This window comes from Rana temporaria, chromosome 7, assembly GCF_905171775.1.
Source record: "Rana temporaria chromosome 7, aRanTem1.1, whole genome shotgun sequence".
Taxonomy (NCBI): domain Eukaryota; kingdom Metazoa; phylum Chordata; class Amphibia; order Anura; family Ranidae; genus Rana; species Rana temporaria.
The window spans coordinates 8,498,690-8,524,201 of record NC_053495.1 but is presented as its reverse complement, the minus strand read 5'-3'; the positions used below and the strand labels follow the sequence as shown (position 1 = coordinate 8,524,201).

Here is a 25,512-nt window from a genome sequence, read left to right as displayed (position 1 = left end):
ACAATCCACATCTGGTGACAGTGGCAAGTGACAATCCACATCTGGTGACAGGTGACAGTGAAAAGTGACAATCCACATCTGGTGACAGCGGCAAGTGACAATCCACATCTGGTGACAGGTGACAGTGAAAAGTGACAATCCACATCTGGTGGCAGGCAATGGTAGCAAGTGACATGCTGCATCTGGTGACAGGCGATGTATCTGGTGGCAGGAGATGTGGCAAGTGACACCCCCCTCCGGGCTCTTCCACTGAGTCTGCATTATGAATCACTTCATTATATAATAGAATGTAACAATAGAAACAATGCGCTTCAATCACCCTGACACCATATCAACCATGGTGCCATGATGATTGAATCACCAACACCAGCCATCGCCAGCGAAAAATTGCTTACCACGTCGTGCCCCCCGTGTGCCTGCAAAAAGGTTGGTGACCGCTGCTATGGGCTCTAGCCCCAGATCTTTTTCAGACCTAGCAACGCTCCTGTAAACGCCTACTACACATCCCTACACACACCAGGGGCCAGATTCACAAAGAGATACGACGGTGTATCTACAGATACACCATCGTATCTCTGACGTAAACTGGTCCTATCTATGCGCCTGATTCATAGAATCAGATACGCATAGATAGGGCTTAGATCCGACAGGTGTAACTGTGTTACACTGTCGGATCTTTTTTTCAATTTAAAAATGGCGCCGGGGGCGTTCCCGCTGATTTACGATAAATAATATGTAAATCAGCGAGATACGCAAATTCACGAACGTACGCGGACCCGTCGCAGTGTTCTTACGTCGTTTCCGTAGCGGTTTTCCGTCGTATACTTACCCCTTCTTTTATCAGGCGCAGCCAATGTTAAGTATAGCCGGCGTTCCCACGTCGAATTTGAATTTTCCTACGTCGTTTGCGTACGCCGATTCACAAACACGCGCGTCGCAAGTCCCGCTCACGTCGCAACCACTGACGTCCTAGTGACGTCAGTGGGAGCAATGCACGCCGGGAAATTCCCCGGACGGCGCATGCGCATTTAAATCGGCGTGGGAACGTGCCTGATTTAAATAGTACACTCCCCTAGCCGCGGAATTTGAATTCCGCTGGGGGATTTAGGATCCGCCGTCGCAAGTTTGGAGGTAAGTGGTTTGTGAATTAGCCACTTGCCTCCTAAACTTGCGGGAGCGGATCTTAAATCACGTAGAACGAGCGGATCTATAGATCCGCTGCGCTACGTGAATCTGGCCCCAGAAGTGGAAGAAGTAGCCACAGAGCCCCTTCCAGCCGTCCAAATGTGGCCTGTGCATCCAAGTGGTAATGACCCCCCCCCCCCCCCCTGAGTCATAAAAGGATTAAGTAAAAGAGGAAGCAATTCAAATGTAAATATACCAAATTTGTATTGTGTGTTTTATGAAAGTAGAATTATGGATCTATACACATTGTTTCCTTTTCCAACTATATATACTCTGAGTAAACCAAGAGTCCTTTAGTAAAATCAATTGGCCAGAAGTGAAGATCTAGTGATCCTCTCGCCCATTCGCTGACAAGAGATCAAGAGATTCCAAGAGACCAAGAGATTCCAAGCCTGCCCACCACGGCAAGGTAGACTCTTCTAGGGCAGGACCTACACTGACTACACTAAGCTACCCTACTGGATGCTAGTCATCCTTTTCTCTAATGTTGGGTGTATGTTTGTAGTACGGCCTCATCCTATAATCTGTGTGTGCCATCTACTCTCTCCTAATTGGGTTGTCCGTCTGTGTGCATCTCTCCAAAGCATGGAGCGGTCAGTTTATATACATCTGGACGTCCTCTGTTAGTGTCGGTCAGTGCATGCCGGTCGGTGTATGTTGTCCAGTGTGTGTCAGTAAATAAACGTTAGTCCTGTTTTTGCATGTAGCCAAACTCATCTGCAGTTCAGAAGTTCTTCTTGCCTTCTGTCAAAAAATCTCGGTCCTCCCGGCAGGGTGCCTTTCGGCCAATCATGGCTCAGGGGGGACTAAGTCCACGCCCCCCACACTATATAAGGCTGCTTATAGAGCGACCGTGTGTAGTGTTGTTGGCGTGGACAATATATATATATATAGTAAAACCTTGGTTTGAGAGCATTTTGCAAGGCAGGCAAAGTTTTTAAATAAAAGTTACCTTGATATACAAGTAGCGCCATGTCACAACTGAGTATAAAAGAGAAGAGAGGCGCCTCTAAGTGTAGCAATATGGTTACATTTAATGAAGGTACAACATTTAGCAACTCACATCTAAGTATGCAGGCATAAATCTGTCCACATAGACCATCCTCCACACCGCCATCGACGTCATCCCTTCCATGAGCTCTTCAAGCCTCGCTTTCAGATCGCTCTACTGCAGGGTAGTCTTCCCGGTCACCATTGCAGATTGACAGAGGTGAGAGCCGGCATTGCAGAGGACAGTGTATGTGGACAGCTTTACCCCGGTTGCCTGCATACTTAGATGCAAGTTTCTAAATGTTGTACCTTCATTAAATGTAACCATATTGCTACACTTAGAGGCGCCTCTCTTCTCTTTTATACTCTGGCGCTCCTGCTGGATTTTGCTTCTAATCCCCTTGCGGATGGACATTTTATGGTTACACAACCTGGTCGCCCCTGAGTTTCTGCTGCACTCCTAATGTTAAGCATACATGAAAAGCTCTTTTTTTAGTTAAGCCAGATTCCTCCATTCACATCGATCAATGTGGATGAAGAAATATCTGCCAGAAAAAAAGTAAAAAGAAGCATAGGAGCTACCGCCCGCTGACCACCCCACGCTCCTAATGCTTTTTTTTACCTGTGATTGGAGAAATATAGCGCTGCAGGCACCGACGTATGTATTCTAAGAGCAGCATCCTGCTGCTGTCATAATACACAGATCAGTGCTGCAGCTGATTGGCATTCTGCAAGGTAACAACAGTTAGAAATAACACAGATGAAAAAAACCTCTGCCAGAAAAAGTGTATAGTATGCCCACCATTAGAATCTTCCGCCACACATCCACCCACTCTTCTAATGTTGGGCATACATGTAATGTTCTTTTTTTATTGTTCAGACGATGGTCTGTCAATGGTCGCTAGGGAAGCATTGGGTGCAAACAACTACTGCTTCCCTAGCAACCATTGGCAACTGGAAGCTGTCATGTTCATCCACATAGAACGCCTAAATGTTCAGCGTTTACATGCCTGAACCCAGGGCGAACATGCCAAGCTGTCTACCTAGAATAGCATCTTCGGTGAGGGGGGGCAAGAAACATATAGGGTGGAGTATAAATTTGTGACGTCAGTTAATAAAGCTGTAAAAACAGCACAAAAGTGAATCGCGGGCGGTCCCAGTAGAGGGGCGGCCGATTCCAGGGTTCACAGAGCGTGATGGCGTCACAAATTGATACTTCTCCCTACGCGTTTTGCTACATCAAGCATCTTCCCCCAAAGATGCTATTTGTAGCAAGCTGCGCAGGGCGGAGTCTACGTTCATGACGTCATCATGCTTTGTGAACCTTGAAGCAGCCTGTCCCTCTACTGGCACCGCCCGTGATTCACTTATGTGCTGTTTTTATATCATTTTAACTGGCATCACAAATTTATACTCCACCCTGTATGTTTCGCTACATACACCATTTTCCCCCCTGAAGATGCTATTTGTAGAGAAAAGCATATGGCGGAGTCTAAGTTTGTAACAACAGTTAAAAAAGCAGTAAAAACAGCACATGCATTTTGCTACACATAGCATCTTTCCCCCAAAAGATGCTATTTGTGCTGTTTTTTTACAGTTTTTTTTAACTGACGTCACAAATTGAGACTCCGCCCAATATGTTTCGCTACATATACATTAGTATCTTGCAGCAGCATCTCCTTTTTCCCCTTCATGTCCTCCGGCTCCTTCTTCTGCTCTTCTTTACATCCGTGATGGAATCTATAAAAGGAAAAAAAGAAGTTAGGTTGATGTACAGATATTAAAGTGGAATTACATTCAAAACTTTGTTTGTCGGTTGGTATCCAATCAGGTGTGGAGGGAGCAGGGCATCTCCTAATAGGAACCCAATGGACAAATGAAGCAGCATTATTTTGGATAGAACAGGGAAGGCTTAAACCCCCTATTAAGTCTCGTCCCTGCCAAGGAGATTTCTCTTTACTTCCTGAACTGGAGATTCAACAGGAAGTGAGAAGAAATCTCCCTACATTGAGGGGAATTCCCATCTTGGACTGCATTTCCCAGAACATTGGATGATCCACCTTCAACTTTTGTTCTCATGACAACTCTAAAATTTAGGATTGTCACCAGAACAAATAAAGGGGGGAATCTCCCCAGCGGGGACACCGACTGCAATAAAAAATGACAGGGGATCAAATTTTACCTTCCTGTTGGAGGATACTTACTGTTGTGGTCGTGCTGCAGCCTCTTTCTGCTCTTATTCCTCCTCTTCCCGCGGCATATCTCTGCAAAGAATCCTGTAAGAGAAAGTGTAATTTAAAATATTTTGTTTTGCTAAAATTTTGGGATTAAATTAAATTAAAACAGAGAATATATGAGCTTTATATTTTACTAAAATGATGTCCATTATTTAATATCTTCCTCGTGTTTCTTTATACCTTCCCCTCCTTAGGTGCATGTCTAGCACAATGGCCCAGATTCAAGAAGCACTTGCGCCCGCGCAACCATAGGTTATGCAGCGCAATTGCTTACTTGCTCCGGTGTAACGAGTGCTCCTGATTCAGGAAACTCGTTACACCGACTGCAGGCTAAAATCTGCGCGGCATAAGGCTCTTATGCCTCGCAGATTTTAGGCTGCATTCTTGCGGGGGCCGTTAGGGGGCGCTCCCATTGTGTATCAGCGTGTAGTATGCAAATTGCATACTACCACTGATTCACAAGCTTGCGCGGGCCCCGCGCAAGCCAGGTACGGAGTTTCCGTACGGCTACTTTTAGCGCAAGGCTGCCCCTTCTAATAGTAGGGGCAGCCAATGCTAAAGTATAGCCGGCCTTCCCGCGCCGTGAAATTTCAATTTCACGGCGTTTGCGTAAGTGAAACGTGAATGGCGCTGGACGCCATTCACGTTCACTTAGAAGCAAATGACGTCCTTGCGATGTCATTTGCCGCAATGCACGTCGGGAAAGTTTCCCAACGGAGCATGCGCTGTACGCTCGGCGCGGGAGCGTGCCTAATTTAAATGATTCCCGCCCCCGGCGGGATCGTTTAAATTGCGCACGCTTACGCCGGGCAAATTTGCCGGCGCGCCCTCGCAATTCACGGAGCTACTGCTCTGTGAATCGAGGGCAGCGCAAAATATTTGCGGGGGCGCAGGGCAAAATCGTTGCCCTGATCCCCCGCAAATATTGCGCAATTCTACTTGAATCTGGGCCAATATTTTTTTGTTTTCAATAGTGTAGGTAAGGGTTAGATCCCCTATGTGGTTATTTATTTGCTCTCTGTGTCCTATTAGGCTGTTTTCCTTTTACTTCCCATCTTGGTGATGCTACAGGAAATGAGAGAAAATCTCCCCAAAGTGAGGAGAATCCTCGTCTTGGGCAGATGTCACCACATTGTCCCCATTGGAAGATTTTCCCTCACCTCTCGCTGTCATGACAACTCTAAAATTTAGGATCCCCCCTTACTTCGTGTCTCAGTGACAATGGTCACCAGGACATACGGAGGGAAGAATCTCCCCAGCAGGGACACAGGCAGCTATAAATACTTGGCAGAGAGTCTAACACTTTGCCACGCTATATCAAACTTAAAAAAAAAAAGAGTTTTTCCTTTATATATGCTTTTAAATGGAAGGTTATATCTAGTGATGAGGCCTCTGGAGCATCATCATCCGAAAGAAAAAATCTCAACTCTAAGGCCCCGTACACACCATAGAATCCATCTGCTGAAAAATCCCAGCGAATGGGTTTCAGCGGATAGATCCTATGGTGTGTACACTCCAGCGGATCTGTTTCCGCGGATATTTCTCCCCTGGGATGGATTCCAGCAGATCGAATATTTGCTGACATGCTAAACAAATCTATCTGCTGGAATCCATCCCAACGGATGGATCCGCTGGTCTGTACAGACTCACCGGATCCATCCGTCCGAAGGGATCCCCCGCATGCGTCGTAATGATTCGACGCATGCGTGGAATTCCTTATATGACAGCGTCGCGCACGTCGCCGCGTCATAATCACGGCGACGGCGCGACACGTCATCGCCAGAGGATTTCGGCGCGGATTTCAATGCGATGGTGTGTACACTCCATCGCATAGAAATCCGCGGAAATCCTCGAGAGGATTTATCCGTGGAAACGGTCCGCTGGACCGTATCCGTGGATAAATCCTCCCGTGTGTATGGGGCCTTAGAAGTTCATTATAACAGAGCGGACAATGCTATGCGCTCTCCGTTATACTATGTAGGGCTACACATACCGCAACCCGCATTTTACAGCTCATTTATAAAATGTGGGCCACCCTGTGTATCCCGCGCTAGATCACGGCACAGCAGAGAGAGATCTATGATTGGAGGAGAGCCGGTCGCCTGACTTTGACAGATCTCCATACCGGGATCTCCTCCCAGCTTTCTCTTTTCTCCCACAAACTCCATTTATTCTTGTTGTTCTCCACCAACTCTAATGCCTCATACACACGACCAGTTTTCCCGCCATGACAGCTTTTGGTCGGGAAAACCAGCCGTGTATATGCTCCATCGCAGTTTTCCCGGCGGTCTTTTTCTCAGCAGTTTTCCTATGGGAAACAATGCGATGGAGCATACACACGGGCGGGATTCCCGGCCAAAGCTCTCACCGCACCTCTGGTGTGTACAGGGGGAAAGTTACCGAGCAAGTCCCCCGTCCCCCCCCCCCCCCCCCGGGATTCCCAGCGGACTTTTTACCGCCGGGAATCCTGGTCGTGTGTACGAAGCATCAGACTCCCGAAGCCGGGGCGCAACGCACATTTATAAAGCACATCGCTGGGCTCCATTAATGCTTTTTTTTTTAAAAGCGGCAATATCTTTATAAATCCCCCCCCAAAGAATTCCACTATAAATAAAACTACTAAAGGAATTTCCTACTTACCAATTGCGTCTTTGTCCAGTGCGGGGGACGCTAATTTTGTTGATGATCCTGTGGGCGATCACTTGCTGCATTAGTTTCCTGATGATAAAGAAAAGAAAGGTATATGAGATATCGGTTCTACACAGAAGAATAGAACGCCTTCCAAACATTTCTGCCGAGTGCAGGAAATTGTAAGAACCGTCACATGACAACTTTGTGAGAAATAATAAATAACATGAAATGTATATTTAAAGGGAAGTATAATATTTTGGGGTTTATTTTATAGTTTGTATAATTTTTTTTAATGTTTTAATTATATTTATTTTACTACGTAAAAAAATACCTGTTTAAAAAAAATTATATATATATAACGCAGGGTGTCCGGTGACAGAGCTTTATAGGTTTTCTAGTAGAAGAGTACAGCAGTAGCCGATTACTTTTATACTATCTCTCTCTGATTAAAATGACTTATTCAAACAGAGCAGGTGTTATTACTTATTTGCTTACATTTGGAAAATCAATCTCAAAGCGGAGTTCCGCCCCCAAAAAAATAAATATTAAAAGTCAGCAGCTACAAATACTGTAGCTGCTGACTTTTAATATTAGGACACTTACCTGTCCAGGGCGCCCTGCAGTGTCCTCACCCGAAGCCGATCTGTCGCAAAGCTCCCGGGTGGAGGCGCCGCCATCTTCGGTAAGGGAATCAGGAAGTGAAGCCTTGCGGCTTTACAGCCTGGTTCCCTACTGCGCATGCGGGATCTTACTGGTCCCTGCTGCTGTCTCCTGGGACCTGTCTCCCAGAAGACAGCGGGGGGGGGGGGACAACGGAGGAGGGGCCAGACATGGCGTAGATCGCCGCGATTCTGTGGCAATCTATGCCCGGAAGTGGGAGAAAATACCTGTATTAGACCGACATTTGCTCCCCCCTGAAAGGTGCCAAATATGACACCGGGGGGTGGGGGGAGGGGTGGCGGTCCGAAAAGTGGAAGTTCCATTTTTAGGGTGGAACTTTGCTTTAAGAGTTTAAGTTCTGCAAACAGGCTGATTTCAGCAAAGAAAGCAACGCCAGCCTAGAAATAATACAAAAATGGGTCCAGAGCTCCATCTGCTGCCTGGATTTGGGAATACAAAAAATGTATGCAGAATATTCCGTAATTAACCCTCAAGAAGCACATTGCTATATATGGCCCATATTCTCATAGAAGTTACGATGGAGTATCTCAGGATACTCCATCGTATCTCTCTTTTTTGGCCCGTGTATCTATGCGACTGATTCTTAGAATCATTTTCGCATAGATACACTTAAGATCCGCCATGTGTAAGTCACTTACACTGTCGGATCTTAAATGTAATTACGCCGCCCGCCGCTAGATGGCATTTACGTGAAGGTCTCATTTGTTTATGGAAATGAGCCTGCTACGCCGATTCCCGAACGATTTCGCGTCGCGTACCCGTCGCTAACGTCGTTTGCGTAAGCCGAAACTTACTCCTGCTATATGAGTAGTAAGTTTCCGCATGTCCCACGTAGGCCATGTTACGGATAGCGTCGGGTCTGCGTCGTGTTTTTCCGTCGGCTACGTCGTTTCCCTAAGTCGTTCTTGAATACGACTTTACGTCAATGACGCACACGTCGGCGTCATTGACGTTTTCCGCCGAGAACTGGAGCATGCGCACTGGGCTTTTTTTAAGCCCGGCGCATGCGCAGTTACTTAGAATCGGGGGCGCGCTTAATTTGAATAGAAGCCGCCCTCTTGAAGATACGCGTGGCTACGCCGGGCCATTTACACTCCGCCCCCCCCCAAACTACGGAGCAAGTGTTTGGGGAATACAGCACTTGCTCCTGTAGTTTGGGGCGGCGGAGTGTAAATGCCTTACGCGCCGCCCGCGGACATTTACAGAGAATATGGGCCTATCTTTTTTTTTTTATAATTTAAAATTTATCAACAGTCTGGGCAAACTCTACCCAAAGCCTCTCACATAGGTACAAACCAATCACAATCTGCCTCTGATCAGGAAAGGGAGGGGACTCTGTTTATCGATCGGTTCTATGGATTTCCATCATTCCAGTTCTCTAGTTTGAGTTTTCTGAAAGTCAGAGGGGCATGAAAAGGTCCCCCGATGATTTCTGTTCTCTATACCTGGGGGTGTGTCTAGATGACACGCCGATGAACGAGTTACATTTTTTTTTTTATTTATTTATTATTATTTTTTTGGGTGGGGTTGCGTTCCTCCTTTTTGTGCCATAGGGAGGTCATAAGGTGATGGGATCTAGGGGGTCACGGGGGAGGAAGGGGAGGGGAAGGTTTTTTTTTTTTCTTTCCTCTTTTTTTTTTTGCGCTCTTTCTCTTCCTCTTTCCTTTTCCCCCTCCTCTCTCTTTCCCTCCCTGGCGTCCCACCCTGCCTCTTGTAGGTGGGGGGCGGTACGGGGGGGACTGGAGGAGGGGGAGGGGGAGGCTGATGGTGCTCATGGGGGGGGTAATGTAATGTATGAAGGTTTTTTTTTTAATGTATTGATATGTCTTCTTATAGTTTCTTTTGTTACTGTTATTTTTTTTTGTGTATGTGGTATAATTTGGAAGAAAAAATAAAGAAAAGAAGCAATTATAAAAAAAAAAAAAAGAAGGGAAAACAAGTTACATATTTTACTTCTGAAGTGTAATCCTTCATGAAGGCAATTTGACGGCTTCAGTTGACATTTACGTATTCTATATGGCCTTACAATGCAATGGGGGGGGGGAGATTTACTAAAATTGGAGCACTCAGAATCTGGTGCAGTTGTGCATGGCAGCCAATCAGCTTTTAACTTCAGCTTGTTCAATGAAGCTTTGACACTAAAACCTGGAAGCTGATTGGTTCCTATGCAGAGCTGCACCAGATTTTGCACCATGCAGTTTTATAAAAAAAAAATTATAAAAAATCTGTATATTTACAGAGGAAAATGTGTACTTACCTCCTCTCTTCTGGGTCCTCCACCCTTGCCATTGTTCTTATCATTTGCATCCTTTGCCTTTCATTGCTCATCATTGCAATCTTTCTTTCCATCTTTCTCCTTTCTTTCAGTTCTTTCTTCGGAGTGCTGTACTCTTCAGTGAAAGTGTTTATCCTCTCCACCTTTTCCTTCTGCTTTTTCACTTTCACTTCCATCTCTGGCTTCTCCTCCTTCTGCACTTCTGGTTCTTCTTTCTTCTCTTCCTCCACCACTATGCTGTAAGAGAAAGTTTAATTAAAATAATTTTGTGTTGCTAAAACTTTGGGATGAAATTAAACTAAAACAGAGAATATACAAGCTTTATATTTTACTAAAATGATGTCCATTCGTTCAGATCTCCCTCATGTTTCTTTACAGGGCAGATCCTAGAGACACAGACGCCTGGGTGCAGAAATGTTTCTGGTGCCCCCACATGGGCGTGGTCATATTACCAACTCCTCCCCCTTTACAAATGTTTCTATGGCAACGACTCAAACACGAGATGCTCCCCTAACACAGACAAGGAGAACACGTCAGGTGCGGACCACCCCCCCAGCAACATCACTGCACGGCTGGTCTCTCTCCACACAGAGACAGCCGCTGCTTTGCTCTCCTCCTCTGACAGGAGGAGGGAGGGGGGGCTTGGGCAGGAAACACAGTGGTGGCGGCGGTGACCGGTGGAGAGAGCCGCCTCTGGACACGGACAAGGAGAGGAGGAGGAGGGAGGAGAGCACTCTGGCTCTTCAGTGCCCCCACCTCTGTGGTGCCTGGGTGCACTGCACCCCATGCACCTGCCTAGGATCAGCCCTGTTTTTTATACCTTCACCTCCTTTAATGCACGTCTAACCAAAACTTTTCTTTGATTTGAATAGAGTAGGTAAGGGTTAGATTCCCTATGTGGTTATTTATTTGCTGTCTGTGTCCTATTATGCCGGAATTTCTGACAACAAAACCGTGGTTGTTTATTCCGACGGATGTTGGCTCACACTTGTCATGCACAAAAGTTGCTCGGAAATTCCGATGGTAAAGAACGTGGAGACATACAACACTGCGGCGAGCCAAGAAATATGAAGCACAATGATTCCGAGCATTGCGTCTAATTGATTCCAAGCATGCGTCTAATTGATTCCGAGCACGAGCAGCACTTTTGTGCATCGGAAATGGCTACACATGGTCGGGAAATTTCCGACAAGAACTCGGAAAAATAGAGAACCTGCTCTCAATCATATGTTGTCGGAAATTCCGACAGCAAATGTCCGATGGAGCCTACACACGGTCGAACATTTGTTGTCGGAAATTCCGACTGCGTGTACGTAGCATTATTTGGGGATTTTATAATCTCCAAATTTTCTCATTTTCTCATTTCCGAATTTCGAGTTTGCGAAATTTTGGATTTTCTAATTTTCGAATATCGAAAATTCGGACCGTGTGTACGTGGCATTAGGCTGTTTTCCTTTTACTTCCCATCTTGGTGATGCTACAGGAAATGAGAGTAAATCTCCCCAAACTGAGGACAATCCTCGTCTTGGGCAGATGTCACCACATTGTCCCCATTGGAAGATTTTCCCTCACCTCTCGCTGTCAAGACAACTCTAAAATTTAGGATTCCCCCCATACTTTGTGTCTCAGTGACAATGGTCACCAGGACATATGGAGGGAAGAATCTCCCCAGCAGGGACACAGGCAGCTATAAATACTTGGCAGAGAGTCTAAGGCCTCGTACACACGGCCGAGGAACTCGACGTGCCAAACACATCGAGTTCCTCGGCCAGTTCAGCCCTGAAACCGCCGAGGAGCTCGGCGGGACGAGAGCTCCCATAGAACAACGAGGAAATAGAGAACATGTTCTCTATTTCCTCGTCGAGCTCCTCGTCGGCTTCCTCGGCCGAAAGTGTACACACGACCAGTTTCCTCGGCAGAATTCAGCCAGAAACTCGGTCGGAAGCTGAATTCTGCCGAGGAAACTGGTCGTGTGTACGGGGCCTAACACTTTGACACACTATATCAAAAAAAAAAAAAAAAAAGTTTTGCCTTTATATATGCTTTTAAATAGAAGGTTATGTCTAGTGACAAGGCCTCTGGAGCATCATCATCCGAAAGAAAAAATCTCAACTCTAAGAAGTTCATTATAACAGAGCGGACAATGCTTTGCGCTCTCCGTTATACTATGTAGGGCTACACATACCACAACCCGCATTTTACAGCTCATTTATAAAATGTGGACCACCCTGTGTATCCTGCGCTAGATCACGGCACAGCAGAGAGAGATCTATGATTGGAGGAGAGCCGGTCACCTGACTTTGACAGATCTCCATACCGGGATCTCCTCCCAGCTTTCTCTTTTCTCCCACAAACTCCATTTATTCTTATTGTTCTCCACCAACTCTCAGACTCCCGAAGCCGGCGGAGCGCAACGCACATTTATAAAGCACATCGCTGGGCTCTATTAATGCTTTGGGTTTTTTTTTTGAAGCGGCAATTTCTCTGCTTTTTAAATCCCACCCCCCCCCCCCCCCAAGAATTCCACAATAAATAAGACTACTAAAGGAATGTTCTACTTACAAACGTATTCCATCTCTATCGAAGCTGATGCAAATTTGTTTGACCGTCCTTTTGGCGACCATTTCCCGCCATTGTTGTCTGAGGATAAAGAAAGAAAGGTAGATGAGATATCGGTTCTACACAGAAGAATATAACGCCTTCCAAACATTTCTGCCGAGTGCAGGGACTTGTAAAAACCGTCACATGACAACTTTGTGAGAAATTATAAAATAAAATAAAATCCATATTTAAAAAGGGAAGTGTATTGAGTTGTAAATGTTTTTTATTTTACATTTATCTGATATGTACTATGTTTTATCTAATGGTTCATTATATTTATTTATTTATTATTATGGATTTCCATAATTCCAGTTTTCTCAGTAATATGAAAGTCAGAGGGGTATGAAAAAGACCCCCCAATGATTTCTGTGCTCTGTACCTGGGGGTGTCTATAAGACATGGAGATGAATGAGTTATATATTTTAATACTGAAGTGTAATCCTCCATGAAGGCAATGTGACGGCTTCTATTGTCATTTATGTTTTCTATGTGGTCTTAAAATATATTTACAAAGACAAATGTGTACTTACCTCTTCTCCTCTGTGTCCTCTGTGCTTTTCGTATTTGTACGCAGTGTCATCTTCATCATTCTATCCCACAGCGCATCAACCTTCTCTTTATGGAGTCTCTTTGCCTCCGCTTCTTCCTTCACTTTCCTTCTCTCCTCTTCAGTGAGGCAATTCAATTTCTCCCTCTCCATTTTTTCCTCTGCCCTTGCCTTTTTCCGCTGGGCTATTTGCTCCGGTTCCAGGGCGATCTATAGAAGGAAAAAAAAACTTAGCTTGATGTACAGATTTTAAGTGGAACTAAATTCAAAACGTTGTCTCTCGGTTGGCCGTTGGGTTTCCTATCAGGTATGGAAGGGTTACGGAAACTCCTAATAGGAACCCAATGGACAACTGAAGCAGCGTGAATTATTAGTTTTGGATAGAGTAGGGGAGGCTGAAACCCCCATCAATGTTTTTTTTGTAGTCTTTTTCCTTTTAGGGAGATTTCCCTTTTACTTCCTGATTTGGAGCTGCAACAGGAAGTGAGAAGAAATCTCCCTGAAGTGAGGGGAATTCCCAAACTTAGTAAGTTCCCTGAACATTGGATGATCCACCTTCAACTCTTGCTTTCATGACAACTCTAAAATTTAGGGTTGTCACCAGAACAAGTAAAGGGGGAATCTCTCCAGCGGGGGACACAGACTGCAATAAAAACTTGGCAGAGGATCTAATTTTACCTTCCTGTTGGAGGATACTTACTGTTGTGGTCTGGATGTTCCAAGTTTTTTCCATATAGTTCCACATACGGACGTCTCTCCGGATCACGGTCTCCTCTTCTTCCTCCTCTTCCTGCTCCAAATTTCTGCGAGGAATCATGTAAGAGAAAGTGTCAATTAAAATATTTAGTTTTGCTAAAATGTTGGGATTAAATTCAACTAAAACAGAGAATATATGAGCTTTATATTTTACTAAAATGATTAGTTAATATCTTCCTCGTGTTTCTTTATACCTTCCCCTCCTTAGGTGCATGTCTAGCCCAAATTTGTTTTGTTTTCCATAGTGTAGGTAAGGGTTAGATCCCCTATGTGGTTATGTATTTGCTCTCTGTGTCCTATGGGGCTGTTTTCCTTTTACTTCCCATCTTGGTGATGCTACAGGAAATTAGAGAAAATCTCCCCAAAGTGAGGAGAATCCTCGTCTTGGGCAAATGTCACCACATTGTCCCCATTGGAAGATTTCTACCTTAACCCGCTTGCTGTCATGGGAACTCTAAAATTTAAGATTCTCCCCCATACTTTGTGTCTCAGTGACAATGGTCACCAGGACATACGGAAAGAAGAATCTCCCCAGCAGGGACACAGGCAGCTATAAATACTTGGCAGAGAGTCTAACACTTTGCCACGCTATCTTAAACTTAAAAAAAAAAAAAGGAGTTTTGCCTTTATATATGCTTTTAAATAGAAGGTTATGTCTAGTGACGAGGCCTCTGGAGCATCATCATCCGAAAGAAAAAATCTCAACTCTAAGGCCCCGTACACACGACCGAGTTTCTCGGCAGAATTCAGCCAGAAACTCGGTCGGAGCTGAATTCTGCCGAGAAACCCGGCCGTGTGTACACTTTCGGCCGAGGAAGCTGACGAGGATCTCGGCGAGGAAATAGAGAACATGTTCTCTATTTCCTCGTTGTTCAATGGGAAATTTTGGCTCGCCGAGATCCTCGGCGGCTTCACAAGGAACTCGACGGGCAAAACGATGTGTTTTGCCCGTTGAGTTCCTCGGACGTGTGAACGGGGCCTCAGGCCTCGTACACACGACCGAACATGTCTGGTGAAACTGGTCCGCGGCCCAGTTTCAGCAGACATGTTCGGTCGTGTGTACGGCCGACCGGACAAATGTCCGGCGGATCGGACAGGTTTCCAGCAGACAAATGTTTCTTAGCATGCTAAGAAACATGTCCGCTGGAAGCCTGTCCGTCGGACATGTTCGGTCGTCTGTACGACTTACTGGACATGTCCGCTCGGCCGAAAGCCCTCGCATGCTTCGAAGTGATTCGACGCATGCGTGGAAGCATTGACCTTCCAGGGTCGCGCACGTCGCCGCGTCATTGTCGCGGCCACGTCACCGCGTTCTCTGTCCGCGCGGATTTCGGCTTGATGGTGTGTACAGCCATCAGACCGAAATCTACGAGCGGACATGTCCGATGAAAACGGTCCGCGGTGTGTACGCGGCCTAAGAAGTTCATTATAACAGAGCGGACAATGCTATGCGCTCTCCATTATACTATGTAGGGCTACACATACCGCAACCCGCATTTTACAGCTCATTTATAAAATGTGGGCCACCGTGTGTATCCCGCGCTAGATCACGGCACAGCAGAGAGAGACCTATGATTGGAGGAGAGCCGGTCACCTGACTTTGACAGATCTCCATACCGGGATCTCCTCCCAGCGTTCTCTTTTCTCCCACAAACTCCATTTATTCTTATTGTTCTCCACCAACTCTCAGATTCCCGAAGCCGGCGGAGCGCAACGCACATTTATAAAGCACATCGCTGGGCTCTGTTGCTTTGTTTTTTTGTTTTTTTAAAGCTGCAATTTCTCTGCTTTTTAAACCCCCCCAAAGAATTCCACTATAAATAAAACTACTAAAGGACATTTCTACTTACGATTTTCGTCTTTGTCCAGCGCAGGGGACGCCAATTTTGTTGATGATCCTGTGGGCGATCACTTGCTGCATTAGTTTCCTGATGATAAAGAAAGAAAGGTAGATGAGATATCGGTTCTACACAGAAATATAGATCTGGTCTTAAAATATATTTACAAAGACAAATGTGTACTTACCTCTTCTCCTCTGGGTCCTCGGTGTCTGTCATCTTTTTATACAGTTTCATCCTCTGTATTCTATCCCTCATCGCTTTAACCTTCCGTTTATTCTTTTTCTTTTCCTTCACTTCTTCCTCCACTTTCCTTTTCTCCTCTTTAGTGAGGGTGTTTGTCTTCTCCTTCACTTTCATTTCCTCCTCCATCTCCAGCGTCTTCTTTTCCATTTCCTTTTCCTCTGTCTCTTTCTGCTGGGCTACTTCCTCCGGTTCCGGGGTGATCTATAAATGAAAAAAAAAAAAAAAACTTAGCTTGATGTACAGATTTTAAAGTGGAACTAAATTCAAAACGTTGTCTCTCGGTTGGCCGTTGGGTTTCCTATCAGGTATGGAAGGGTTACGGAAACTCCTAATAGGATCCCAATGGACAACTGAAGCAGCGTGAATTATTAGTTTTGGATAGAGTAGGGGAGGCTGAAACCCCATCAATGTTTTTTTGTAGTCTTTTTCCTTTTAGGGAGATTTCCCTTTTACTTCCTGATTTGGAGCTGCAACAGGAAGTGAGAAGAAATCTCCCTGAAGTGAGGGGAATTCCCATCTTAGTAAGTTCCCTGAACATTGGATGATCCACCTTCAACTCTTGCTTTCATGACAACTCTAAAATGTAGGATTGTCACCAGAACAAATAAAGGGGGAATCTCTCCAGCGGGAACACAGACTGCAATAAAAACTTGGCAAAGGATTTAATTTTACCTTCCTGTTGGAGGATACTTACTGGTGTGGGATGGATTTTCCAAATTCTTTCCAAATATTCCCGATAACGGATGTCTCTCCGATGCTTTATCAGCTGTTCTGCCTCCCCTTCCCGCAACCTACTTCTGCGAGGAATCCTGTAAGAGAAAGTGTCAATTAAAATATTTAGTTTTGCAAAAATGTTGGGATTAAATTCAACTAAAACAGAGAATATATGAGCTTTATATTTTACTAAAATGATTAGTTAATATCTTCCTTGTGTTTCTTTATACCTTCCCCTCCTTAGGTGCATGTCTAGCCAAAATTTGTTTTGTTTTCCATAGTGTAGGTAAGGGTTAGATCCCCTATGTGGTTATTTATTTGCTCTCTGTGTCCTATTAGGCTGTTTTCCTTTTACTTCCCATCTTGGTGATGCTACAGGAAATGAGAGAAAATCTCCCCAAAGTGAGGAGATTTCTCGTCTTGGGCAGATGTCACCACATTGTCCCCATTGGAAGATTTCTACCTTAACCCGCTTGCTGTCATGGGAACTCCAAAATGTAAGATTCTCCCTCATACTTTGTGTCTCAGTGACAATGGTCACCAGGATATATGGAGGGAAGAATCTCCCCAGCAGGGACACAGGCAGCTATAAATACTTGGCAGAGAGTCTAACACTTTGCCACACTATCATAAACTTAAAAAAAAAAGTTTTTCCTTTATATATGCTTTTAAATAGAAGGTTATATCTAGTGACGAGGCCTCTGGAGCATCATCATCCGAAAGAAAAAATCTCAACCCTAAGGCCCTGTACACACGATCAGTCAAAACTGATGAAAACGGACTGAGGGCCATATTCTCATAGAAGTTACGATGGAGTATCTCAGGATACTCCATTGTATCTCCCTTTTTTGGCCCGTGTATCTATGCGACTGATTCTTAGAATCATTTTCGCATAGATACACTTAAGATCCGCCATCTGTAAGTCACTTACACTGGCGGATCTTAAATCTAATGACGCCGGCCGCCTCTAGATGGCATTTACGTGAAGGACTCATTTGCGTATGCAAATGATCCGTCTACGCCGATTCCCGAACGAGTTTGCGTCGCGTAACCGTCGCTAACGTAGTTTGCGTAAGCGGAAACTTACTCCTGCTATATGAGGAGTAAGTTTCCGCAAGTCCCACGTAGGCCATGTTACGGATGGCGTCGGGTCCGCGTCGTGTTTTTTCGTCGGGTACGTCGTTTTACTAAGTCGTTCTTGAATACGACTTTACGTCAATGACGCACACGTCGGCGTCATTGATGTTTTCCGCCGAGAACTGGAGCATGCGCACTGGGCTTTTTGAAGCCCGGCGCATGCGCAGTTCATTAGAATCGGGGGCGCACTTAATTTGAATACAAGCCGCCCCCTTGGAGATCCGCCAGGCTACGCCGGGGCATTTACACTCCGCCGTCCCAACTTACGGAGCAAGTGTTTGGGGAATACAACACTTGCTCCTGTAAGTTGGGACAGCGGAGTGTAAGTGCCTTAAGCGCAGCCCGCGGATTTTTAGAGAGAATATGGGCCTGAATGTCCGTTTCATCTGTTAACTGATGAAGCTGACTGATGGTCTGATGTGCCTACACACCATCAGTTCAAAAACCGATCGGGTCCAACGCGGTGACGTAAAACACAACGACGTGCAGAGAAAAATGAAGTTCAATGCTTCCAAGCATGCGTCCACTTGATTCTGAGCATGCGCGGGTTTGGAACCAATGCTTTTGCGTAATAACCATCGGTTTAACCTATCGGTCAGGCGTCCATCAGTCCAATTTTAAAGCAGGTTCTCTTTTTTTGGACCGAAGGACAGCTGACCGATGGGGCCGACACACGCTCGTTTTGGACCGATGAAACTGAACTTCAGTCCGTTTTCATCGGTTTTGTCCGACCGTGTGTACAAGGCCTAAGAAGTTCATTATAACAGAGCGGACAATGCTATGCGCTCTCCGTTATACTATGTAGGGCTACACATACCGCAACCCGCATTTTACAGCTCATTTATAAAATGTGGGCCACCATGTGTATCTCGCGCTAGATCACGGCAGAGAGAGACCTATGATTGGAGGAGAGCCGGTCACCTGACTTTGACAGATCTCCAATACCGGGATCTCCTCCCAGCTTTCTCTTTTTTCCCGCATACTCTATTTATTCTTATTGTTCTCCACCAACTCTCAGACTCCCGAAGCCGGCGGAGCGCAACGCACATTTATAAAGCACATCGCTGGCCTCTATTAATGCTTTTTTTTTTTTTTTTAAAGCGGCAATTTCTCTGCTTTTTAAATCCCCCCCCCAAAGATTTCCACAATAAATAAAACTACTAAAGGAATTTTCTACTTACGAATTGCGTCTGTGTTCACTGCAGGGGACGCCAATTTTGTTGATGATCCTGTGGGTGATCACTTGCTGCATTAGTTTCCTGGTGATAAAGAAAGAAAGGTAGATGAGATATCGGTTCTACACAGAAGAATATAACGCCTTCCAAACATTTCTGCCGAGTGCAGGGAATTGTAAAAACCGTCACATGACAACTTTGTGAGAAATGATAAATAACATGAAATCCATATTTGAGTTGGAAATGTTTTTTATTTTACATTTATCTGATATGTACTATGTTTTATCTGATGTTATATTTATGGATTTCCATCATTCCAGTTTTCTGATTTCTGTAATATGAAAATCAGAGGGGCATGAAAAAGACCCCCAATGATTTCTGGGCTCTATACCTGGGGGTGTCTATAAGACATGGAGATGAATGAGTTATATATTTTCCTACTGAAGTGTAATCCTCCATGACGGCAATGTGACGGCTTCTATTGTCATTTATGTTTTCTATATGGTCTTAAAATATATTTACAAAGAAAAATGTGTACTTACCTCTTCTCCTCTGGGTCCTCGGTGTTTGTCATCTTTGTATACAGTTTTATCCTCTGTATTCTATCCCTCATCGCATTAACCTTCCGTTCCTCCTTTTTCTTTCCCTCCACTTCTTCCTCCACTTTCCTTTTCTCCGATTCTTTCTGCATTTCTTTGTCCTCTTCTCTGAAATTGGTGCTCCAGTCACACCGATTCTCCAGATCCTGGAAGTCTTCCGCCTCCAGCTCACTTGCTCGGGCAGGAATCCTGTAAGAGAAATTGTAATGTGAAATATTTTTCTTTAAAAATTTGGGATTAAAGGGCCAGATTCACAGTGGAGATACGACGGCGTATCTCTCTGTTTCTATCTATGCGACTGATTCATAGATAGCCAGAAGATCCGACAGGTGTAATTGTTTTACACTTTCGGATCTTAGGATGCAATACCGCGGCCGCCGCTGGGGGGAGTTCGCGTCGTAAACCAGCGTCGGGTATGCAAATTAGGAGTTACGGCGATTCACAACGGATTTTCGCGTTCGCTACGTCGCCGCTAGTCTAGTTTCCCGTCGCAAAGTTAGTCGTCGTTTAAGGTGCCCTAACTTTAGTCAGCAAGCGTATTGCTGTCTAAAGTATGGCCGTCGTTCCCGCGTCAAAATTTAAAAATCAACGTCGTTTGCGTAAGCCGTCCGGGAATACGGAATTACGATACGCGCGTCGCCGTTCGAAAAAATGACGTCACGGCGCGCAATGCACGACGGGAGTTCGAAAACAGAGGATGCGAGGTAGGTCCGGCGCGGGAGCGCGCCTAATTTAAATGGCACACGCCCATTTAAATTGGCCCGCCTTGCGCCGGAGGCCGCCGGCGTAGGTTTTCATCGCAAGTGCTCGGTGAATCAGGCACTTGCGATGAAAAATTGCGGCGGTGTAACGTATCTACGATACGTTACGCCGCCGCGATTCTATGTGAATCTGGCCCAAAGTGAACTAAAACAGAGAATCTATAAACTTTATATTTTACTAAAATGATGCCCATTAGCTAAAATCGTCTTTTTATTTCCTTAAACCTTCCCCGTCCTTAAGTTCATGTTTAGCCAAAACTTTTCTTTGCCTTGAATAGAGTAGGTAAGGGTTAGATTCCCCTATTCATTTTTTTTTTTTTTGCTATCTGTGTCCTATTAGGGAGAATTCCTTTTACTTCCCATCTTGGTGATCCTACAGGAAATGACAAATCTCTCTAAAGTGAGGAGAATTCTCATCTTGGACAGATGTCACCACATTGTCCCCATTGGAAGATTTTCCCTCACCTCTTGCTGTCATGACAACTCTAAAATTTAGGATTCCCCCCCCCCCCCCCTTACTTTGTGTCTCAGTGACAATGGTCACCAGGACACATGGAGGCAGGGATGGACTGGCCATTGGGACTACAGGGAGTTTCCCGGTGGGCCAATGGCTCAGTGGGCCGGCTTCAGTGACAGCGGACTGCCGCCCCCCTCCGCTCCTCTGTCTCTCCCTTCCCACAGCGCTCACCTCCTCTCCCTCCCCGCAGCGTTCACCTGGGGGGGGGGGAACGGAGAAGCAGGGGGAGGACCAGAGGGGACGACAGAGGAGCATGGGGGAGGACCAGAGGGGATGACAGAGGAGCATGGGGGGAGGGGACAGACAGCTGACTCAACAGCTATGGCCTGGGAGTTTCTCACGTCTGCCTAATCTTGTCCCATAAGGGGGGGCACAGAACTGATTCTTTGCCCCGGGTTAAATAATGTCTAGCTTCCCCACTGGTACTGCCTATAAGAGTACCAGTACCAGCCGTTCTACTCTGATAAAAGTAGAACGGCTAGTAGCTAGTGAAGGGGGAGAGGGGGTGCGGGTGGCTGGGGGGGGGGGGTGCGGGAGTTGCCCGGCTGCCATGGGAGAGACCTGTCAAAGTGGGCCAGTCTGAATGAAGTCCAGGGCCAAATTTCTGTCCCAGTCCAGCCCTGTATGGAGGGATGAATTACCCCAGTGGGGACACAGGCAGCTATACATACTAGGCAGAGGGTCCAACACTTTCTTACGCTATCCCAACTAAAAATTTGTTTTGCCTTTATAAATACTTTGAAATAAAAGGTTAAGTCTAGTGAGAGGGGTCTCTGAAGCCTCATCATCCAAAAATTCTTAACATTAAGGAGTTCATTATAACAGAGCGGACAATACTTTTTCGCTCTCCGTTATACTATGTAGGGCTACACATACTGTAACCCGCATTTTACAGCTCATTTATAAAATGTGGGCCACCCTGTGTATCCTCCGCTGGTTCATGGTGTTCCCTCCGCTTGTCTCAGCAGAGAGAGATCTATGATTGGAGGAGAGCCGGTCACCTGACTTTGACAGATCTCCATACCGGGATCTCCTCCCAGCTTTCTCTTTTCTCCCACAAACTCCATTTATTCTTATTGTTCTCCACCAACTCTCAGACTCCCGAAGCCGGCGGAGCGCAACGCACATTTATAAAGCACATCGCTGGGCTCTAGATATCTTCAATGCTCTTCTTTTTAAGTGGCAATAACTCCGCATTATAAAACTCTTCCAAAGAATTCCATTATTGAGAAGACTACGAAGTAGATTCTTTACTTACCTGTGGCGCATTTCCTCAGGACATATTGAAGGAACTTTCTTGATGATCCTTTGGGCGACCACTTTGTTCATGGCATCCCTGATGACAAAGGAAGAAAGAGGTATATGAGATATCGGCTCTACACATATATAAGAATAAATATAACGGCTTCCAAACATTTTCACTTAGTAGAGGAACTTGTAAAAAGCGTCACATAGAAGTTCTATAAACTGGATATTGGAGAGGACTCTGCTTACTGATCAGTCCTATGGATCTCCATAATCCCAGTTCTCTAGTTTGAGGAATATGAAAGTCAGAGGGGCATGAAAAGGCCCCCCCCAGTGATTTCTGTTCTCTATACCTGGGGGTGTCTTCACAACACATAGAGGAACGAGTTACATATTTTACTACTGAAATGTAATCCTCCAGGAAGACAATGTGACGGCTTCAATTGTCATTGACATAGTCTCTGTGGGCCAGATTCACAAACGAGATACGACGGCGTATCTACTGATAGGCCGTCGCCGTCGTATCTCTGTTTCTAACTATGCGACTGATTCATAGAATCAGGTTACACATAGCTAGCCCTAAGATCCGACAGGTGTAATTGAATTACACTGTCGGATCTTAAGGATGCAATTCTAGGCCGGTCGCTAGGTGGCGATGCCATTGCGGCCGGCGTAGAATATGCAAATGAAGACTTACGGCGATCCCCGAACGTCCCGTCAATCTAAATCTACGTCGTTTCCGTCGAGTTACGCCGCGTAAAACTAGGGCTGAGCCCTAGTTCTCTTAAGCCATGGTAAGTATGGCCGTCGTTCCCGCGTCGAAATTTAAACATCAACGTCGTTTGCGTAAGACGTCCGTGAATGGCGCTGGACGCCATTTACGTTAACGTCTAAGCAAATGACGTCGCTGCGACGTCAGTTAGCGCAATGCACGTCGGGTAATTTACCCGACGGAGCATGCGCAGTACGTCCGGCGCGGGAGCGCGCCTAATTTAAATGGGACTCGCCCCATTCGATTGGGCCCGCCTTGCGCCGGACGGATTTAAGTTACACCGCTGCAAATTTCCAGGTAAGTGCTTTGTGGATCGAGCACTTAGGCAGAAAATTTGCGGCGGTGTAACTTAAATCAGAAAAGTTAAGTTGCGCCCGCTGGCTGTGAATCTGGCCCTGTGTTCTTAAAGTATATTTATATAGAAAAAGGTGTACTTACCTCCTCTCCTCTGGGTCATTGGTGTCAAAGTAAATTCTCATCAGTTCCGTCCTCCGAGCCGGCGCCTCCTTAGGGTTCGTATACTCTTCCGGTGGCATTTTCTCCGATTCGTGGTAGGTAGTCACAATTGAAAGCTATAAAAGGAAAAAAAAAAAGCGGTTAAGTTGATGTACAAATTTTAAAGTGGAACTAAATTTCTTACTTTGTCTCCCGGTTGGCAGTTGGGTTTCCTATCAGGTATGGAAGGGTTACGGAAACTCCTAATAGGAACCCAAATGGACAACTGAAGCAGCGTGAATTATTAGTTTTGGATAGAGTAGGGGAGGCTGAAACCCCATAATTTTTTTTTGTAGCCTATTTCCTGTTAGGGAGATTTCCCTTTACTTCCTGATTTGGAGCTGCAACAGGAAGTGAAAAGAAATCTCTCTGAAAGTGAGGGGAATTCCCATCTTAGTAAGTTCCCTGAACATTGGATGATCCACCTCCAACTCTTGCTTTCATGACAGCTTTAAGATTGTCACCAGAACAAATAAAGGGGGAATCTCTCCAGCGGGGACACAGACTGCAATAAAAACTTGGCAGAGGATCTAATTTTACCTTCCTGTTGGAGGATACTTACTTTTGTGGTCGTCCTGTTCCCAGCTTTTTCACACCAGCTGCAGCTTCGGCGTTCTTTCTGGACCTCTTTCTGCTCTTCTTCCTTCTCTTCCCGCGGCATATCTCTGCAAAGAATCATGTAAGAGAAAGTGTCATTTAAAATATTTAGTTTTGCTAAAATTTGGGGATTAAATTAAACTAAAACAGAGAATATATGAGCTTTATATTTTACTAAAATGATGTCCATTAGTTAATATCTTCCTCGTGTTTCTTTATACCTTCCCCTCCTTAGGTGCATGTCTAGCATACTTTGTTTTTGTTTTCCATAGAGTAGGTAAGAGTTAGATCCCCTTATGCCCCGTACACACGGTCAGAAATTCCGACAAGAAAAGTTCTTTTTGTTTTCCGAAAAATTCCGACCGTGTGTAGGCTCCGTCTGACTTTTTCTGTCGGAATTTCCGTCAACAAAAATTTGAGAGCTGGTTCTCAATTTTGCCGACAAGAAAAGTTCCTGTCGGATTTTCCAATCGTCTGTATGCAATTACCGACGCATAAAAAAAAAAAAAAACACGCATGCTCTGAATCAATTCGACGCATACTCGGAATCATTGAACTTCATTTTTCTCGGCTCGTTGTAGTGTTGTACGTCACCGCCTTCTTGACGGTCGGAATATTGTGTGACCAATAGGCAGATTCAGGTATAGTTACGCCGGCGTATCAGTAGATACGCCGTCGTAACTCCGAATCTGCGCCGTCGTATATTTAAGCGTATTCTCAAATTGAGATAAGCTTAAATGGTGCTAAGATACGACCGCCGGCGCCGTCGTATCTTAGCTGTCTATTTACGCTGGCCGGTAGGGGTGTGTACGCTGATTTAAGCCTAGAAAACGTAAATCAGCGAGATACGCCTATTCACGAACGTAAGCTTGCCCATCGCAGTAAAGATACGCCGTTTACGTAAGGCGTTTTCAGGCGTAAAGATAATCCACCAAAAAGAAGGCGCAGCCAATGTTAAGTATGGACGTCGGAACCGCGTCGAATTTTTCAATTTTTACGTCGTTTGAGTAAGTCGTCCGTGAATGGGGCTGGCCGTAATTTACGTTCACGTCGAAACCAATGAGTTTTTGCGGCGTAATTTGGAGCATACGCACTGGGTTACGTTCACGGACGGCGCATGCGCCGTTCGTTCAAAACGTCTTTTACGTGGGGTCATGCTTAATTTACATAAAACACCCCCACCTCTTCCACATTTGAATTAGGCGCGCTTACGCCGGCACATTTACACTACGCCGCCGTAACTTAGGACGCAAGTTGTTTGTGAATGCTGTACTTGCCTCTCTAACTTACGGCGGCGTAGCGTATATGAGATACGCTACGCCTGCCTAAAGTTAGGCACGTCTACCTGAATCTGGCTACATGTGTATGCAACACAAGTTTGAGCCAACATTCCGTCGGAAAAAAATTCCGCGGTTTTCTTGTCGGATTCTCCGATCGTGTGTACGCGGCATAAGTCTCCGCCAACTCTCAGATTCCCGAAGCCGGCGGAGCGCAATGCACATTTATAAAGCAC

The 25,512-nt window shown here is 45.4% G+C and overlaps 1 protein-coding gene across 1 annotated transcript; it reads right to left on the bottom strand.

Annotated features, from left to right (window-relative positions):
- Positions 1-3,596: 3,596 nt before the first annotated feature.
- LOC120946164 (DNA ligase 1-like) lies at positions 3,597-24,238 on the bottom strand. The gene is made up of 15 exons (XM_040360975.1): positions 23,965-24,238; positions 23,346-23,479; positions 22,149-22,226; positions 19,556-19,801; positions 19,020-19,097; positions 16,682-16,796; positions 15,929-16,188; positions 15,754-15,831; positions 13,848-13,950; positions 13,131-13,357; positions 12,562-12,639; positions 9,982-10,236; positions 7,053-7,130; positions 4,380-4,451; positions 3,597-3,915 (listed from the first exon to the last, which is right to left on the bottom strand). Exons 1-14 carry the CDS (start codon positions 24,079-24,081, stop codon positions 4,412-4,414), a joined length of 1,887 nt encoding a protein of 628 aa, XP_040216909.1. The 5' UTR covers positions 24,082-24,238; the 3' UTR covers positions 3,597-3,915; positions 4,380-4,411.
- Between the last annotated feature and the right edge of the window lie 1,274 nt (positions 24,239-25,512).

Coding starts and splice junctions, on each gene's coding strand:
- LOC120946164 (XM_040360975.1), bottom strand. CDS start 24,081: ATGATTCTTTGCAGAGATATGCCGCGGGAAGAGAAGGAAGAAGAGCAG. Junction 16,189..16,681: donor GGAAAATCCATCCCACACCA/GTAAGTATCCTC, acceptor TTTCATTTATAG/ATCACCCCGGAACCGGAGGA. Junction 10,237..12,561: donor GATAGAGATGGAATACGTTT/GTAAGTAGAACA, acceptor TTTCTCTTACAG/CATAGTGGTGGAGGAAGAGA.